The 18,557-nt window shown below is 42.0% G+C and overlaps 1 protein-coding gene across 13 annotated transcripts in view; it reads right to left on the bottom strand.

Annotated features, from left to right (window-relative positions):
- Positions 1 to 18,557, bottom strand: part of LOC147361917 (ATP-binding cassette sub-family C member 4-like) — a 173,701-nt gene that overhangs the window by 69,096 nt on the left and 86,048 nt on the right. For all 13 annotated transcript variants that reach the window (XR_015138369.1, XR_015138365.1, XR_015138366.1 and 10 more), the window contains one exon: positions 4,390 to 4,540. Coding sequence is in view for 7 of the 13 variants with exons in the window: in XM_086330228.1 (XP_086186354.1) it covers positions 4,390 to 4,540 (151 nt within the window). In the remaining 6 variants the exon portion in view is untranslated. The remainder of the gene's footprint in view (positions 1 to 4,389; positions 4,541 to 18,557) is intronic.

The following is an 18,557-nucleotide window of genomic DNA, read 5'->3' as shown; positions in this document are numbered from 1 at the left end:
ATTTGTTCCTCCCTATCCCCTTTGATAACCATAAGTTTGTTTTCTATGTCTCTGAGTCTAATTCCATTTTGCATACTGATTCATTTGCATTATTTTTAGATTCCATGTACAAGTGATATCATATTTGTCTTTCTCTGACCTACTTTACTAAGAATAATATTCTCTAGATCCATCCATGTTGCTGCAGATGCAATATTTCATTCTTTTCCATGGGTGAGTAATTACTGTTCACTAATTTTTGTATCAGTAGCATTCTAAAATTTAATTCTCATTAAAGTCCTCACCACTCTGAATTTTGATGAACTACCTGTGTGTTGTCTCCACCTTAGATGAGTAACCTAAGGCCTGGATAAGAGTCAGTACATCCCCATGCTGGATCAGACCCAGACCCAGGACAGGGTGAGACGAGTAAGGGGAGTGGACAGTCTGCCACCTCCGTCCTGGGCCTCCACCTGTGCCAGGAGCCTCTGTGGGGGTCCCAGAGCACCCGGTGCTGCACCGCCCTTGTGACCACAGGACCCGGCAGATGAGGAGCCTTTGAATGGTCTTGACTTCTGCTCCAGGAACCTGATGGATGTTTTCACAACTGCCCTGCTGGATCTCTGAACCATGACACAATCTAACACTTCTGCTTTGTACTCTGTTTGCACAAAGAGCTGAGAGTGACTTGGTGGTGCCTTTGATCATCCAGTCGTGTACCTGTGTTCTCATTCCAGCATCCACACTGCTCTCTCTTCACTCTATTGACTAACTTTTTAGCTTCCTATAACTCTGTGCTTATAAGAACAACATAAACTAAGATGGAGCTCATGCTCCAAATAATAAAAGTGAGGGACTCTGTTCAGGGCTTTTCTTCAGCCTAGCAGGTGTCCCAACCCACCCCTAGAGCTTGGTCTGGAAGCAGGGTGCTCACAGGGATGATACAGGTGAATTCCAGGGCCCATCACCCTGTCAGAAGGATGGCGAGGGTCCAGCTCCAGAGAGCACAGAAAACTCACTAGAACCAGGCTCTTGTTTCCTGAGCAAATGTTGTGACATCAACACTATTCATCACAGACAAGGCTTCAGAGCAGGAAGCAGCTGTGGCTGTTCCCCCAGGGAGAGTCCTGGAGTGAACTAAGCACCTTGACCTCCCTCATCTGCTTCCCTTGTCAGGAGATCAAAGTGCAGCTGATTCTCTCCAGCAGGGATGGAGGGCAGGGTAGACTTTAGAAACCAGGTGTCATCTCAGCCTTGAACACCTGGGAACCAAATACCCTATCACCTACCTCACCTCATGCCCAAGAGTTACAGGCTGGGGGAATCTGGACCCATGAAAAGCCATCCTGTTTCTCTCAAATCCCATTTAGGGCTGAGCAGGATGCCAGGATAAGTGAACTGGAGGGTCTGCAAAGAAAATTAGCTAAAATAAGGAAGAGGGGATGTAAGACTCTGTTGTTATGTTGCCCAAAGTAATATCTTTTTCCCACAAGCACTGAGCCCACAAGTCCTGAAGCAGACTATGTCACAGCCATGGCATCAGCCCACAGTCACAGACACATGTAACCCCAGAGTTCACATGACTAATGCCTGTGTTTCCCACAACCCTGAAGACACCTGGGGACACACCCCACCAGGACTACAGATCTTTGCCAGCAAGGGGACCCTGGAATGAAAGCCATGCTGCCAGATTATCATTCAAGCCATGTGAGACCTGTTGTGAGTAAGTTCTTGATTCCCTCATGTTCAAGGGTCTAGTGCCTTTGGTCATGGCCAGCAAGTACTTTACAAGCATCGATTCAAGAAATCCTCATGAGAACTCCAGAGACTGAGGGATTAAGAGCATTCACTGCCCAAGATTAACTATTTCAACTCACCTAGGTGATAGACCTGGGTGTGAGACCCAACTTTCTGATTCCCAAGGTTGTGCTTTTAATAACAACAGCAGTGTGTCACACAGAGAATAATCAGGGTGAAGGATATCCATGTGTGATAATGAGCATTTTTCTCCAGATTTTGTTATTTATGTTCAGAAAACCCTCAAATCTTACTCAGCTAACACCCAACAGCCTTCACTGTTACTGCACATCTTATTAAGCACCTGAGATTGAACCAAGATTCTGGGAATCTAGTGTGAGAACTCCTTAAAACAGCAGACTTAAAGATCCATGGTACTAATTAGAACTAATTAGTACTAATACACCTGACACATGTGCTAACCCTCCCCAACAATGCCTCTGGCAGACATTGTGCTAGTTGATCCCAGCACATTTCCAGACAGAATTTGGATATGGCTTCCTAATTCAGGCACTGCCAAAAGCAAAAAGTGGACTAGAGAAAGGCAACCAAATGTCATGTTGGTCTTATGCACTTGTCCATGACTGACCATTGCTATGCTCTCTTATGCAAAAACGTGCCCCCCAAAACCCCCTTATAATCAGCTGCCAATATGTCATTAAGATGAAAGTGTCAACCTAAGCTTCCAGAGGCAGTTAGGCAGTAGGATCTGAAACTAAACCTCAGGACGTCAGTAATCCTTCAGAGCACAAGGCTGAAGCTGACTTATGCCTTCTGGCCATGGCAGTCACATGTCCTTTTGGCTGGTGGCTCTAGCAGTAACCTTAAGATATACTCTCACTCACTCAGTCACTCAATAGTGTCCGACTCTTTGCGACCCCATGGACTATAACCTGTCAGGCTCCTCTGTCCATGGGATTATCCAGGAAAGAATACTGGAGTGGGTTGCCATTTGCTCCTCCAGGAAATCTTCCCAACCCAGGGACTGAACCCATTTCTTCTGTGTCTCCTGCATTGGGAGGCAGATTTTTTTTTTTTTTTTTTTTTAACCACTGAGCCACCTGGGAAGTCCTAAAATATACTAGAGAAAACAGCAATGTTACTATTTATGACACAGACCCACCACCTAGAGAGAGAATATAAACAGTTCTAATCAACCACCACATGTGGTTATCTGGGGTGTGGAAATGGGGAACCTAGATTGAATTTATTGTCTAGCTTATTGTAGCCTACTAAGGTGCAAGAAAACTCAAATATTCCACAGGTGCCAAAGTACTAAGACTCTCCAGATCAAATACTGAGAAAGTCCTGTACTTCTTCTTAAAAAAATTCTCACGAGGTGCCCTTCTCTCCACTTCCATATGGATGGGAAATGGCCCTTCCTCAGGCAAAACTCTCTGTCAACTGTTTATAACTTTTAAAAATATATATAACAATTCTATTTTCATTATTTTTTAATATTGATGAAATATGTGCATTAATGAGATAAATTCAATTATTTCATCATCTGTGATTACTTGTAGAATAGAATGATTAATCATAAAATGTGTTTCCATTATTCTATTTTTTTTTTTTGCTGAACCTTGCAGGTTCTTAGTTCCCTGACCAGGGACTGAATCTGTGCCCCAGCAACAAAAGCACAGAGTCATACCCACAGGACCACCAGGGAAGTCCCTGCTGCCCATTATTCTGCAACTAGGAATTTGAGTGGAGTAATAAACTAAATGCACACTGAACAGATCCCCCTCCTGTGTCCTCCTAAGGGATTATTTTCAGCATCATTTATACGAATGACTTTGAGGAAGGTGGGACTATAAACAGTGTGGAATCACCCCAAATATTAGTAATGATAAAGAGAAAGCCTGCAAATAACAGGGATTATCTTTTCAACAGGGCTTCGCTGGTGGCTCAGACAGTAATGAAGCCACCTGCAATGGAGGAGACCTGGGTTCAACCCCTGGGTCAGGAACATCCTCTAGAGAAGGGAATGGCTACCCACTCTAGTATTTTTGCCTGGAAAATTCTATGGACAGAGGAGCCTGGTGGGCTACAGTCCATGAGGTCGCAAAAAGTCGGACATGACTGAGTGACTACCATGTATTTTTTCAATACATTTAACAACTGCAACTTACTTAAACATGTGAAAAATGTATTTTTCAAATCTATCACTTCTGACACATATTTCCTGAGGTTTCCTTTCCTTTTCCTAATCATTTCCTTTCCTTGTCATTTCTGGTAACTTTAGGAGAAGAAAAAAATCTCTATTTTCCTTCTACATTAGTTCCAACATGATGAAATATTTTTAATAAAAGTATTTATAGAGTGGATACTCTGTGTTAGGAAGTGTGTCATGAACAAGACAGAAACAGTCCCTGTCCTTGTGCTCACATCCATACTCCTTGTGCTAAAATGCAAAACTGCAGCTGACCTGCCATCAGTTCCATTTGCCTTAAGGACCACACTGACTCACAGTGGCCAATATGTTCAGCCTAATGTTGACTTGGTGAGAAATTCCAGAAGACAAAATCTGCAGAATTCCAGAGGCCTGGTGAATTACGGTGTAAATGGAGCCATTCTACATAGCCATCCCAACCTGAGAGCCCTGGTACTCACTTGTACATTCCAGGCGTTTCACATTTCGTGATGTCCTAAAGAAATACCACTGGAGCACAAAGAAAATGATGCCAAAGGGAACCATAGGTATAGCAATCCAAGGAATCGCAGCCACCATCACTCCCACCACACCAACCACAAGCAGAAATGTCTGAAATAGTGAAAACAGATACAGAAGCCTTCTTATGAAGGATACTTTTCAAAGATAAACTGTAACAGTTCGTTCTGTTGGGATCAAACTCCTTTCCTTGAAAAGACTGGTTGTAACATCAGGGAATGCTTTCCCTTCCAAAGAAATAAAATTATAAGTGGTCCTCATGATATTTAGTGTATGTGCCAAATACAATGATAAGAACTTTTTAGGTATCAGCTCTTGTGATATACTCAGTAGCCCTATGAGGCAGGCATTACTAGTTTTAACAAATGAGAATATTTGAAGTTCAGAGAGTAGGAGTTGAATCCCAAACTATCTGGAGTCAGCAGGTATTATTCAAAAGATGAGGGAGCAGGTATCACAGGTGAGGAATCCAGATGTCTCAGCTATGCATGGAGGGATAAAGAAGTGGTTAATTACAAATTCAGTGTCCAGAAAAGTAGGACAAGACAAAACTTAAATGTTGATCTCTGGAAGTAGGGATTCCTCTTTCTAGATTTTCTATCCATAGCTAATATTTACTGAGTGTTGACTGTGTACAGGGCTACACCTTCAAAGCTTCACATGTATTAACTCATTAATCCTCACAATAGCTCTATCTAGTAACAGTATTATCTCACTTTACAGATGGAGAGAGTGAGGCTCAGAGAGAGGAAATCAACTTGATGGACACTGCAAAGCCTAAGTCATGAAGCTGGGAAGCCCATGTAATGAGCCTTTATGACATATTTAAGCTTGCTCCCAATAGACAGTCATCTTTCTATCATTATACTAAGTATTTAAAATTCCCAAGGCTAATGATTTTAACAACAGCAGATCCCATTTACCAAGTATTTACTGTATGTAAGGCACTGTGCTAAGAGTTCCATGAACATTCTCTTAATAATCACATTATCCCATGAGGTGATTTTATCTTGGGAAATTATCTTGGTCTAAAAAGACAGTAGGTAGAATAGAAAATGAAATCATTGGTTGACACTGATATAAGTATCCATCTTTAGCAGGAAAAGTATGATACCTTTACTTTTCAGCATCAAGCAATAAGAATGCAATCAACACTTAGTGTCTGCCTGCTATACAATGGGGTCAGGCGGGAGGGATGTGCAGATTTAGTCTGGTCCAAGACCTCTGAAGTTTGTGATCTCAGGTGGAGACAAATCCATAGTGATCAGCACAAGGCTGAGAGTGCTGGGAAAACACAGGGAAGAATTCGGGAACATTTTTAGATAATTCTAAGAAGAGACTTATAGCTGAAATTTACAGAGTGGTTTAACAAACAAAGAGTGGCAAGAATAATTTGCAAGCAGCAATTACAACTGATGGAAATTTTGACCAAAAAGGGGCTGGGATGAGAAGGCTGAGATGCTTGTCTGAGTTAACACTGGTTGGTCTGTGTCCTCTCTGCACCAGGACCTCCCCACCTTGTGACCCAGGGCAGCTGGCCCAGGTGTGTCTCTGCAGGATGGATTATGGGGGTAATGTCTGTATCACAGAGATTTGGGTTATCATTTCACAACTCTTCCTGATCAGTTTTCTCAGAGTATCTTCACAACCATCTTCTGAATGAGAAAAGCAAAAACTTCATTTCCATTTACAGATATGATATAAAGATGGAATGGTAAGTGGTTGTCCTAAGTTTTCACAGGAAGGACTGCAGGTCAAGGAGAAAGACAGGAGCAGTTTGTACTCAGGGAATCCCAGAGCCACAGCCGCAGGCAGGAGGAGCCTGGAAGGAGGAAGAAACATCCAGAACTGTGACCCTGTGTCCAGGAGCCCTTGGGAACCAAACTCTATCATCTGGATGGAGACCCATGAGCTTTTCCTGTTTCTCCCACACCTGCCATGGTATCAAAGTAAAACCCAGAGTGAAGAGGATGGATTCTGAAGGAATACATTCCAGTCATAAGTGGGGAAAGATAGGCCTGACTGACTGCTCTCCTATTAGACCTACAGATGAACAATTGCTTACACCCATTGCATTAAGTATGCATTCCAACAGCTACAACTTTCACGCTCATGGTGGGAGGTGGTCCTACCAGCTCCTTCTGTGCCTGGTCTTAATTCACTTGGCTTGTCATTGTTGGTTGTCAAAAAAACCTACTAAAATGACAATAAAACATCCAAATTACAGCTTTTTTAGCAGACTCACATCATTTGATGGGTAACATTCATCAGTTTCAATAATCTGGCTCTCCCCAGGAGGGCCTATTAAGACTAAGCCCAGTCTGGCAGATAACCTGGGAAGCAGAGTTAAAATAAAAATGAAGGGCTCCACAGGAAGTGAGCTGATGCATTTTCCTCAGATAATCATTGAAAACCTATTATTAATGCTCTCAGAGCTCCAAAGTTAGGTCACGTCCTTCAGATTTCATGGCCCTAAATTCTGAAGCAATTCAAAGAGGATGTCTATAACATCTACTTGTAGGTAATAGTATATCTACTCTCATTGTGGATTGAATATTATATATATATTTAAACATTGTATGGTTTACAAATATATGCATACACATTTGTGAAGCTTTTATTGCCAGCTATCTCAAGTCCTTTATAGAAGTTGGCAGAAGGTGAAAATAGTATCTAAACAAAAAGTCATTTGAGAGAGCAGTTCTCCTGGGTTCTCTTACTCTACTGCTCTCTGCCCGGGTACCCCTTCCCAATAAAATCTCTTGTGCTGCTCTTTGTCAGCACATGTGTCTCCTCAGACAATTCATTTCCGAGTGTTACACAAAAGCCCACTTTCCTGCCCTGGAAAGGGTCCCCCTTCTTGAAACAAATGGCAACTATGGTGGGGTCTCTTCTTTGCTGTGATTGACATCCTGGCCACTCGGGGTACTCAGGGATCAGCTTGCCTGCCAACGGACCAGACCCAGTGGCCACAAGTGGGACTCTTTTGTCCCTTGTCTTCTCCTGACACAGAAAACTGGCCAGAATGCTCCAACCAGGTAAGGAACAGGAACATTTACTGATTTTTCTCCCCTTCTTTCTCTCTTTCCTCTCCTTAACCCTTCCTATCCTATCCCTTTTTTTTCTAGTCCCCCAGTCCTGGATGCAGGAATCTGGTCAATGGGCCTCAGCCTGAGCTGAGAATTGAAGGCTGATAACCTCCTCTTGGCAGAGAACTCGAATTCTGGTTCTGTTTTGGTCTGTTCTGGTTTCTGGTAGGGCCGAGTTCCAGTCCTCCCTTCCCTGGTGGCCAAGGGTAAAGTCCTGTAATGCCTGTGTATCTTCAGGTGGCAGGAGACATCTGTAAGGCCACCCCTTTCGCCCCCCTCTCCCGCCTCCTCCTCCCTTTTTTTTCAACCTGGCTTCCTTTCCTCCCCTTGAAATCTCTAAAGACCTGAGATATTTTCATTTACTCTGTTAGTACTTGGATCTGAAGTTGTGTGTCTCTATAGGAGGTTTTCTGAGAGACTGTAACCTTATATTTAAGGGAAGGTCTGATTAGCACTGACAGGTCTATGTGTGTGTTTTATACTCTGTGTTCTGTGTTGTGATTTGTGATGGCCATTTTGCTTTGTGTGGCCACCATTTGGTTTAGACCTGCGGCCACTGTGTTAGAACTTGATTTTCATTCCCTGTGTCTTGACACCAGGGCTCTCAGGAACACTTATCCAGACCATCTTCAACTCCTAAAACTTAGGGGAAAAGCTTTTAAAAATTTTATTTATTCCAACTGTAATTTATAAGTTAGCGAATTTTATATTGTAATATCTAATTCATGACTAAGTTTAGAAATGAAGCTAGATCTTGTCTTGTGTCTGTCTGAATATGTGTATGTCTTAGTATGTCTTTGTCTCTGGATAATATTTTTGAGATTAATTTGTAAATGAGCTCTATTTAATTGAGTTAAAGAAAAGTAAGCACTTACAAATCAAATAATTCTAAATTAAACAACGAATTCCAGTTTCATATGAACTGGGAAATATTCAGTATTAAATTAATATCTGGCAACAAAGACATGTCTTTAGAACCATCAATAAGTATAAATACTTCTGTTGCACTTAGGTTTACTAGAGGTAAAAAAGACTGTTTTCTGTTACAAATTTGTCAACAAGAAATGTACCTGATTATGGAACATACTTTAGGGAAACTAAGATGTGTTTTAAGTAGAAGAAGGTATGAAAAAAATTACTGAAGAGCTATGCATGATCAGGATTTTCTAAAACTGGATTACCATCAGTTGGATAAATGGATTTTCTTAGGAATGACACAGCCATAGGAAAATTGGTTAGAGCCAACTATGTCCAAATGGCGGAGTCAACTTTTACTCAATGATGAGCCTCCATATATATGCCCATTGTGGCGTATCAGCAAGCTAAGTGATAGACCCATCAGCCTTGACTAAATGTGACAGAATGCTCTAAACCCTTTTGACTGATTTCTTTGACAAAACTTTCTAAATTGAATTCTGTTGAAGTTCCTTTGTCCTCTAGCTAACTTCGGCTTGCTTCAGAGGGCTCCTGAAACATCCCAAAGAGAGATATTAAACTAATTGCATTTATTTGATTGGTTAACTTACATGGGAAATACTATAAAATGAGTAATAAATCCTATCAGGTTGTAATGTATGGTAAATATTCAGTTCAGTTCAGTTCAATCATTCAGTCATGTCCAACTCTTTGTGACCACATGGACTGCAGCACGCCAGGCCTCCCTGTCCATTACCAACTCCGAGACCTTACTCAAACTAATGGCCATCGAGTTCGTGATGCCATCCAAACACCTCATCTTCTGTCATCTCCTTCTCCTCCTGCCTTCAATCTTTCCCAGCATCAGGATCTTTAACAATGAGTCAGTTCTTCCCATCAAGTGGCCAAAGTATTGGAGTTTCAGCTTCAGCATCAGTCCTTCCAAAGAATAGTCAGGACTGATTTCCTTTACAATGGACTTGTTAGATCTCCTTGCAGTCCAAGGGACTCTCAAGAGTCATCTCCAACACCACAGTTCAAAAGCATCAATTCTTCAGTGCTCAGCTTTCTTTATAGTCCCACTCTCACATCCATATATGACTACTGGAAAAACCATAGCTTTGACTAGATGGACCTCTATTGACAGAGTAATATCTCTGCTTTTTAATATGCTGTCTAGCTTGGTCATAACTTTCCTTCCAAGAAGTAAGTGTCTTTTAATTTCATGGCTGCAGTTACCATCTGCAGTGATTCTGGAGACCAAGAAAATAAAGTCTGTCACTGAAATAATGGATTGTTTCCCCATCTATTTGCCATGAAGTGATGGGACCAGATGCCATGATCTTCGTTTTCTGAATGTTGAGCTTTAAGCCAACTTTTTCACTCTCCTCTTTCACTTTCATCAAGAGGCTCTTTAGTTCTTCACTTTCTGCCATAATGGTGGTGTCATCTGCATATCTGAGATTACTGATATTTCTCCTGGCAATCTTGATTCCAGCTCTGCTTCATCCAGCCCAGCATTTCACATGATGTACTCTGCATATTAGTTAAATAAGCAGGGTTACAATAAAGGGTTACAATATATAGCCTTGACATACTCCTTTTCCAATTTGCAAACAGTCTGCTATTCCATGTCGAGTTCTGTTGCTTCTTGACCTGCATACAGATTTCTCAGGAGGCAAGTAAATTGGCCTGGTACTCCCATCTCTTGAAGAATTTTCCACAGTTTATTGTGATCCACACTGTCAAAGTTTTTGGCATAATCAATAAAGCAGAAGTAGACTTTGTTCTGGAATTCTCTTGCTTTTTCTATGATCCAACAGATGTTGACAATTTGAGCTCTTGTTCCTCTACCTTCTCGAAATCCAGCTTGAACAGCTGAAACTTCATGGTTCACATATGTTGAAGTCTGACTTGTAGAATTCTGAGCATTACTTTGCTAGCGTGTGAGATGAGTGCAACCGTGTGGCAGTTTGAACATTCTTCGTCATTGCCTTTCTTTGGGACTGGAGTGAAAAGTGACATTTTCCAGTCCTGTGGCCACTGTTGAATTATCCAAACTTGCTGGCATATTGAGTGCAGTACTATCACAGTATCATCTTTTAGGATTTGAAATAGCTCAACAAATTCCATTACCTTCAGTAGCTTTGTTTGTAGTGATGCTTCCTAAGGCCCACTTGACTTCACATTCCAGGATGTCTAGCTCTAGGTGAGTGATCACACCATCATGGTTATCTGGGTCATGAAGACTTTTTTGTATAGTTCTTCTGTGTATTCTTACCACCTCTTCTTAGCACTGTGTCTCCCAGATCTAATCCTTTGAATATATTCGTCACCTCCATTGTATATCCATAAGGCAATTTAGTTAGGTCAAACCTGAATGGCCTAGTGGTCTTCCTTACTTTCTTCAACTTAAGCCTGAATTTTGCAGTAAGGAGCTCATGATCAGAGTCACAGTCAGCTCCAGGTGTTGTTTTTGCTGACTATATAGAGGTTCTCCATCTTTAGCTAAAAAGGACATAATCTGATTTCAGTATTGATCATTTGGTGATGCCCATAGTTAGAACTGTCCCTTGTGTTGCCAGAGAGTGTGCTTGCTATGACCAGTGTATTCTCCTGACAAAACTCTGTTAGCATTTGCCCTGCTTCCTTTTGTACTCTAAAGGCCAAACTTGCCTGTGACTCCATGTATCTCTTAATTTCTTACTTTTGCATTCCAATTCCCTGTGATGAAAAGGACATCTTTTTTTGATACTAGTTCTAGAAGGTGTTGTAGGTCTTCAAAGAACTGGTCAACTTCAGGTTCTTTGGCATAAGTAGTTGAGGCACAGACTTGGATTACTGTGATGTTGAATCATTTGCCTTGGGAATGAACTGAGATCATTCTGTCATTTTTGAGTTTGCACCCAAGCACTGCGTTTCAGACTCTTGTTGACTATGAGAGCTATTCCATTCCTTCTAAGGGATTCTTGCCTACAGAAACAGATACAATGGTCATCTGAATTAAATTCACCCATTCCCTTCCATTTTAGTTCACTGATTCCTAAGATGTCAGTGTTCACTCTTGCCATCTCCTTTTTGATCACATCCAATTACCTTGATTCATGGACCTAACATTCCAGGTCCCCATGCTATGTTGTTCTTTACAGCATTGGACTTTACTTTCACCAACAGACTTATCCACAACTGAGCATCATTTCCTTTTTGGCCCAGTCACTTCATTCTTTCTGGAGCTATTAGTAATTCCCCTTAGCTCTTCCCCAGTAGCATATTGGATACTTTCTAACCTGGAGGGCTCATCTTCCACTGTCATAACTTTTTGCATTTTCATACTGTTCATGGGGTTCTCATGGCAAGAATACTGGAGTGGTTTGTCATTTCCTCCTCCAGTGGGCCACATTTTGTTAGAACTATTCATGATTATGTATTCAGCTTAGGTGGCCCTGCATGGCATGGCTTGTAGCTTCATGAGTTACACAAGCCCCTTCACCAAAATATGGCTGTGATCCATGAAGTGGGAAAGAACATGAAGAGTCAGTTATTTATGCTCAGCCAAGCTGTTTATTTTTTGTTGTTCTTGCTGTTGTTATTTTCTTTTCCTGAATGAGGGGTATGTGAAGAAGAAAGGTTTTTGCAATTCAGTTTTCATCAGTAAATTACAGCATTTTGCTGAGGGCAGCTGTGTGCATCTTCTCATGCTCAAAACAGTCCCAATTTTTTGAAATTTAATGCATGATTTTTCTAGTATTTTTTATTTATTTTTAATTGAAGGATAATTAAAATGCCTAACTCTAACTTCCACATCTTACTTTCATTTCACTTGTTTTACTAGTAGGAAGACTTCTTTTTTTTTTTTTTTTTAATATTTCTGACGACAGATGTTCCCTGCGGCCTCAGGTTTCGACGAGTTCGGGTCTGTTGACTTCAGCGGCACGTTCTACGTGAACACGGACCGCGACGACGACTACGCGGGCTTCGTCTTCGGCTACCAGTCCAGCAGCCGCTTCTACGTGGTGATGTGGAAGCAGGTGACGCAGACCTACTGGGAGGACCAGCCCACCCGGGCCTACGGCTACTCAGGGGTGTCCCTCAAGGTGGTGAACTCCACCACGGGCACGGGTGAGCACCTGAGGAACGCCCTGTGGCACACGGGCAACACAGAGGGACAGGTGAGCACGGCTCCTCCCGGCGGGCGGCTGCCCCGGCCCTCGCGAGAGCAGTCCTGGCCTAGGAAGACTTGTAAAAGGAGATGATTTCGATGAAAAGAACTATACATAATTGAGACTCCTTACTCAATGTTATGTGGGACTTTGGAAAACTGTATGAAACTTACATTAATCTGTATTCAGATTAATCTGTATTCAATGCACAATTGTCAGTTTTGAAAACAACTGATTTGTATTCTGTGAGTCTATACAAGAAAGTGTCCATTAAATTTTTCAAGAATTACAAACCTAGAATCTCTGTAATACAAACTGATGAGATGGTATTTATGGGCCTAGAAACTGTGTCTGACAATAACTGTAATGCAACATAATGCCAGTGTCACAAGACAATTTTTCTCACTTAAAAACACATACGATGTTTTAAAAATAACTACCCATTACTTAGTGCTCAATATGCATTTAGATGTTATGCAAAGAATAATATTAAAACAACTTCATTTTGTCTTCCCACAACATTTATGGAGTTAGTATTATTTTGTCAATTTTACTGAGAGGAAACTGGCTTTGTTGGGGAAAGACAGGAAGAGGGAGAGCTCAGATTCAAGCTTGGAAAGGGAAACTGCAGGGCTCCCCACACCACTACACTTTAAAGCTGTTGCCATCATAAATGACTATCAGGTGGAATCACACTACATAAATTGATTTTTTATGCTGCTTTCCCTTCATCCTTTTTGAAATGGTGAACAGCTCCAATTTGCCCAACAACTATAATGTGACTGAACAGGTGACATATCTGGTATCTGTAAGAGTCAGTGTACAGGATGGTGCACAAACCCATGATCGCCTTCTGGTGGGATGTGGTCTCTGAATGACATTGTCTGAGTAGATGTTCTGTCCTGAAGTGTAGACCCACTACTCAGAACCCAGGGTTTTCTTTAGCCACACTTGGCATCACTATTACAAAATATTAAATAAATTATCTGAGCTATCGTTTATGGGAATGAGAAGGAATTAAATGAGGAAAAGTATATGAAATATACTCTTTAGAAGTAACATAAATGATCAAGAATCATCTAAGGTTTATCATATACACGAAGGAGACGCAGAACCATCATAAATGAGTTTGAAAACACTCGGCATGAACTAATTCCTTTAAAACAAAATTGAACAACCCCCTTCCAGCCTTTTCCCTTCCCCCCTCTCAGCTGGTGATAGAAAGACTGGTTCTCACACAGGAACCGGCAGCACCTCCAGCCCCACCATCCACAGCAGCAGCCTTCCCTCTCATCTGGGATCAAAGGTCACCTCCTAGAAGCTCTGCCACCTCCTGGACCAGGCTCCCTAACTGCCTCCAGCCTCCACATCCAGTTTGCCTTCCAGGACTTCCTCCACAGAGCTCCCACAATTAGGATTCCAAAGCTATCAAGGGGTGAATCTCTGGATGTCTTCCTTCCCTGGGGGACTGGAGGAGACCCATGAGGGGAGGGCTTTGTGCCTGACTCACCCCTGTGAGTCACCCCCTGTACCTCACGGCCTCAATGCTTGCTTGTTGAAGGGAAGGACGGAAGAGAGGGAAAAACCACGAACCATTGCTCATACTCCCCTCCCAAAAACTAAAATCTCAAACAACTAGCAACACCTCCTTAGCTCCTACATTCCAGATGGGCCTCTCTTCTGATTCATTCAAACTCCTTCCAGCCTGTCTTCACCTCAGCTCCCTCCATGCCTCCTGGATTTGCAGCCCTTTGCTCTTTAACTCCTCCCATCTGAAATCTGCTCCTCAGGTCATCAGATGCCTCCTGATTTCAAATCAACCAACAGGTTTCCACGGACTCACTTTCTCGTTTGCACTGAACAGACCTGTCCTTCCTCGGGTCTGTACCGCATCTCCTTCTCTCGTCCTTGCTGTTCATCATGTGCCTTCTGTACTTCCCTTCTCTCTCTGCTTCCTCTCTGAATATCAAGGGTTCCATAAGCTTCTGATATTAGGTCCTAAAATGCTTCCCTCTCTCTGGGAAATATTGTTATTTTCACATATTCAACTACTGCCTGCTCAGTGAGGAAAATACAGGCTCCATGCTCATCCCAGGTCAGTCTCTCAAAGGGGAGACTCTTACTTCTAATGAACTACAGGATGCCTCCACCAAACTTCAAGATAAGTGAACTACGAGTGGTAGAAGAGGGAATGGAAAACAGCTCGACTAGAATATTCTCTCCTCTTCAATGAGAATATTCCCTGCTGAAGTCAGGTAGCATCTGCTGCTGCTGCTAAGTCACTTCAGTCATGTCCGACTCTGTGCGACCCCATAGATGGCAGCCCATCAGGCTCCCCCGTCCCTGGGATTCTCCAGGCAAGAACACTGGAGTGGGTTGCCATTTCCTTCTCCAATGCATGAAAGTGAAAAGTGAAAGTGAAGTCGCTCAGTCATGTCCAACTCTTCGCAACCCACAGACTGCAGCCTACCAGGCTCCTCCATCCATGGGATTTTCCAGGCAAGAGTACTGGAGTGGGGTGCCATCGCCTTCTCCAAGGTAGCATCTACATGTCATCTAAAAATATGTTATGAATTTTGATTATGACAGAATATTCTAAGCACACACTGGAAAACCAACCTTGGCCTACCTTGCTGTAGCAAAGAAACAGAATCTTTCACAAAATCCTTTCAAAGTAATTCACAATCACTATCAAAATGTGACACTGTTTTAGGAAAAAATTGTTTCTGGGGATAAATTATGTAGCTAAATCCAACAGGACACATTTAGAAAATAAGTTTACAGAAGAGAAAGAAAAATAAACATCTTTGCAATAAAAGTTCTCTGCCTCTGAGTCTCAGCTTAGTTCTCATTGGTAACAGTGGAATCATTGCCCACAGGCTATGCCGTCTGAAGGCAAATGTTCACTGCAGCATTTCTATGTGCAGCTTTTGATACATGCACTTCATTTTCAAAATTAACACTTGGAAAGAAAAAGTAAATTCCCCACATGCTTAATCACTGAAATGGAGACAGAATTAAATAACAGGAAAAAACAAAACAAAAAACACTCCATATGAACAACAATACTGAATGTGGGGATGAGATCTAAGATGACTCAACATCATTCCTTAAAACCTCAAGTTCACAGACAGAGGCTGGATAGTGGGTATTCCTGTAGGTCTTTCTCTCATTGTCTTTTTTTAAAGACACCTTAAGGCTGAGCAATCAACTAGTGAAAAGAAAATATGCCTACAAAATGAAGGACATTTCCTGAAATGATTTTCATCTAGAGATCTCTTCAAGAAAATTAGAGATACCAAGGGAACATTTCATGCAAAGATGGACTCGATGAAGGACAGAAATGGTATGGACCTAACAGAGGCAGAAGATATTAAGAAGAGATGGCAAGAATACAGAAAAGAACTATATAAAAAAAGATCTTCATGACCCAGATAACCATGATGGTGTGATCACTCACCTAGAGCCACATATTGCTATGCATAGCTTTTGTCAGGGAACCCTGCCCCTCTGCCTGAATGTTAAACTAAAGTGGCTTTTCCCAGCTCACAGGGAGACAATCTGACTGTCATCACCTGTGAATGGCTGCAGAAAAGAAAAAAAAAAATAAATGAATCTCCTCCTAATTTGCAAGATAAATGGCCTTTTAACTTTATTTCTTCACCTCTTCTCCTCTATGTTCTATCAAAGAACCTGGCATCTGGACCCCAATAAGATGGTTATTTTGAGACATTAGTCTGCCATCTTCTCAGACTGCCAAGTTTCCAAATAAAGTTGCTCTTCAGATAATCAGGATGGTGTGATCACTCACCTAGAGCCAGACATTATGGAATGCAAAGTAAAGTGGACCTTAGGAAGCATCACTACAAACAAAGCTAGTGGAGGTGATGGAATTTCTGCTGAGCTATTTCAACTCCTAAAAGATGATGCTGTGAAAGTGTTGCACTCACGCCAAAAAAATCTGCAAAATTCAGCAGTGGCCACAGGACTGGAAAAGGTCAGTTTTCATTTCAATCCCAAAGAAAGGCAATGCTAAAGAATGCTCAAACTACCGCACATTTGCTCTAAATTCTCCAAGCCAGACTTCAACATGAAGTACATGAACCATGAACTTCTAGATGTTCAAGCTGGATTTAGAAAAGGCAGAGGAACCAGAGATCAAATTGCCAACATTTGGATCATCAAAAAAGCAAGAGAGTTCCAGAAAAACATCTACTTCTGCTTTATTGACTATGCCAAAGCTTTTGACTGTATGGATCACAATAAACTGTGCAAAATTCTTAAGGAGATGGGAACACCAGACCACTTGATCTGCCTCCTGAGAAATCTGTATGCAGGTCAAGAAGCAACAGTTAGAACTAGACATGGAAGAACTGACTGGTTTCAAATAGGGAAAGGCTGTATACATCAAGTATACACCAGTATACATCAAGGCTGTATATTGTCACCCTGCTTATTTAACTTACATGCAGAGTACATAATGAGAAATGCCGGGCTGGATGAAGCACAAACTGGAATAAAGATTGCCAGGAGAAATATCAGTAACCCCAGATATGCAGATGACACCACACTTATGGCAGAAAGTGAAGAACTAAAGACCTCTTGATGAAAGTGAAAGAAGAGAGTGAAAAAGTTGGCTTAAAACTCAGCATTCAGAAAACTAAGATCATGGCATCTGGTCTCATCACTTCATGGCAAATAGATGGGGAAACAGTGGCTGACTATATTTTTGGGCTCCAAAGTCACTGCAGATGGTGATTGCAGCCATGAAATTAAAAGACGCTTACTTCTTGGAAGGAAAGTTATGAGCAACCTAGACAGCATATTAAAGAGCAGAGACATCACTTTGTCAACAAAGGGCCATCTAGTCAAGGCTACGGTTTTTCCAGCAGTCATTATTGGATGTGAAACCTGGACTATAAAGAAAGCTGAGCACAGAAGAACTTATGCTTTTGAACTGTGGTGTTGAATAAGACTCTTTAGAGTCCCTTGGACTACAAGGCATATCAAACCTGTTCATCCTAAAGGAGATCAGTCCTGGGTGTTCATTGGAAGGACTGATGTTGAAGCTGAAACTCCAATACTTTGGCCACCTGATGCAGAGAGCTGACTCAATTGAAAAGATCTTGATGCTGGGAAAGATTACAGGAGGAGAAGGGGACGAAGGAGGATGAGATGGTTGGATGGCATCACCTACTCAATGGACATGAGTTTGAGTAAACTCAGGGAGTGGTGATGGACAGGCAGGCCTGGCATGCTGCAGTTCATGGGGTCACAAAGAATTGGACACAACTGAGTGACTGAACTGAACTGATTGTCCTTCTTGAAATTCCCAGGTGGCTCAGTGGTAAGAATCTGTCTGCAATGCAGGAGACGCAGGAGACATGAGTTTGATCTCTGGGTCAGGAATATCCCCTGGACAAGGAAATGGCAACCCACTCCAGTATTCTTGCCTGAAAAATCCCATGGAAGGAGGAGTTTGGCCGGCTGCAGTCCATGGGGTCACGGAAGAGTTGGACATAACTTAGCACCTAAATAACATTGTTCTTGTTAAAGTATTATTTTCACCCTATTTTTAACCAATCTTTTCTTTGTAAGTAACCACACCTGGCTTTATCTAAATACAATGGTGCAACAAATACTTGTCTCCTGTGGGAGTACAATGCATCATGCTCGTGCTCTGTTGTGTCCAACTCTGCAGCCCCATGGACTATAGCCCACCAGGCTCCTCTGTCCATGGAATGTTCTCAGCAAGACTACTGAAATGGGTTGCCATTTCCTTTTCCAGGGCATCCTCCCAACCAAGGTATCAAATCCACATCTCTTGCATCTCCTGCATTGGCAGCTGAATTCTTTACCACTGAGACACTTGGGAAACCCAATACAATGCATAATTTTGTCAATCTAGGCTATCTTTCCATGAGTGGTATTATTTCCATATTATGA

Source organism: Bos grunniens, chromosome 12 (genome assembly GCF_055505025.1).
Source record: "Bos grunniens cultivar Pamir isolate PY7600 chromosome 12, Bosgru_T2T1.0, whole genome shotgun sequence".
NCBI lineage: Eukaryota > Metazoa > Chordata > Mammalia > Artiodactyla > Bovidae > Bos > Bos grunniens.
This window is presented reverse-complemented; position numbering and strand designations above follow the sequence as displayed.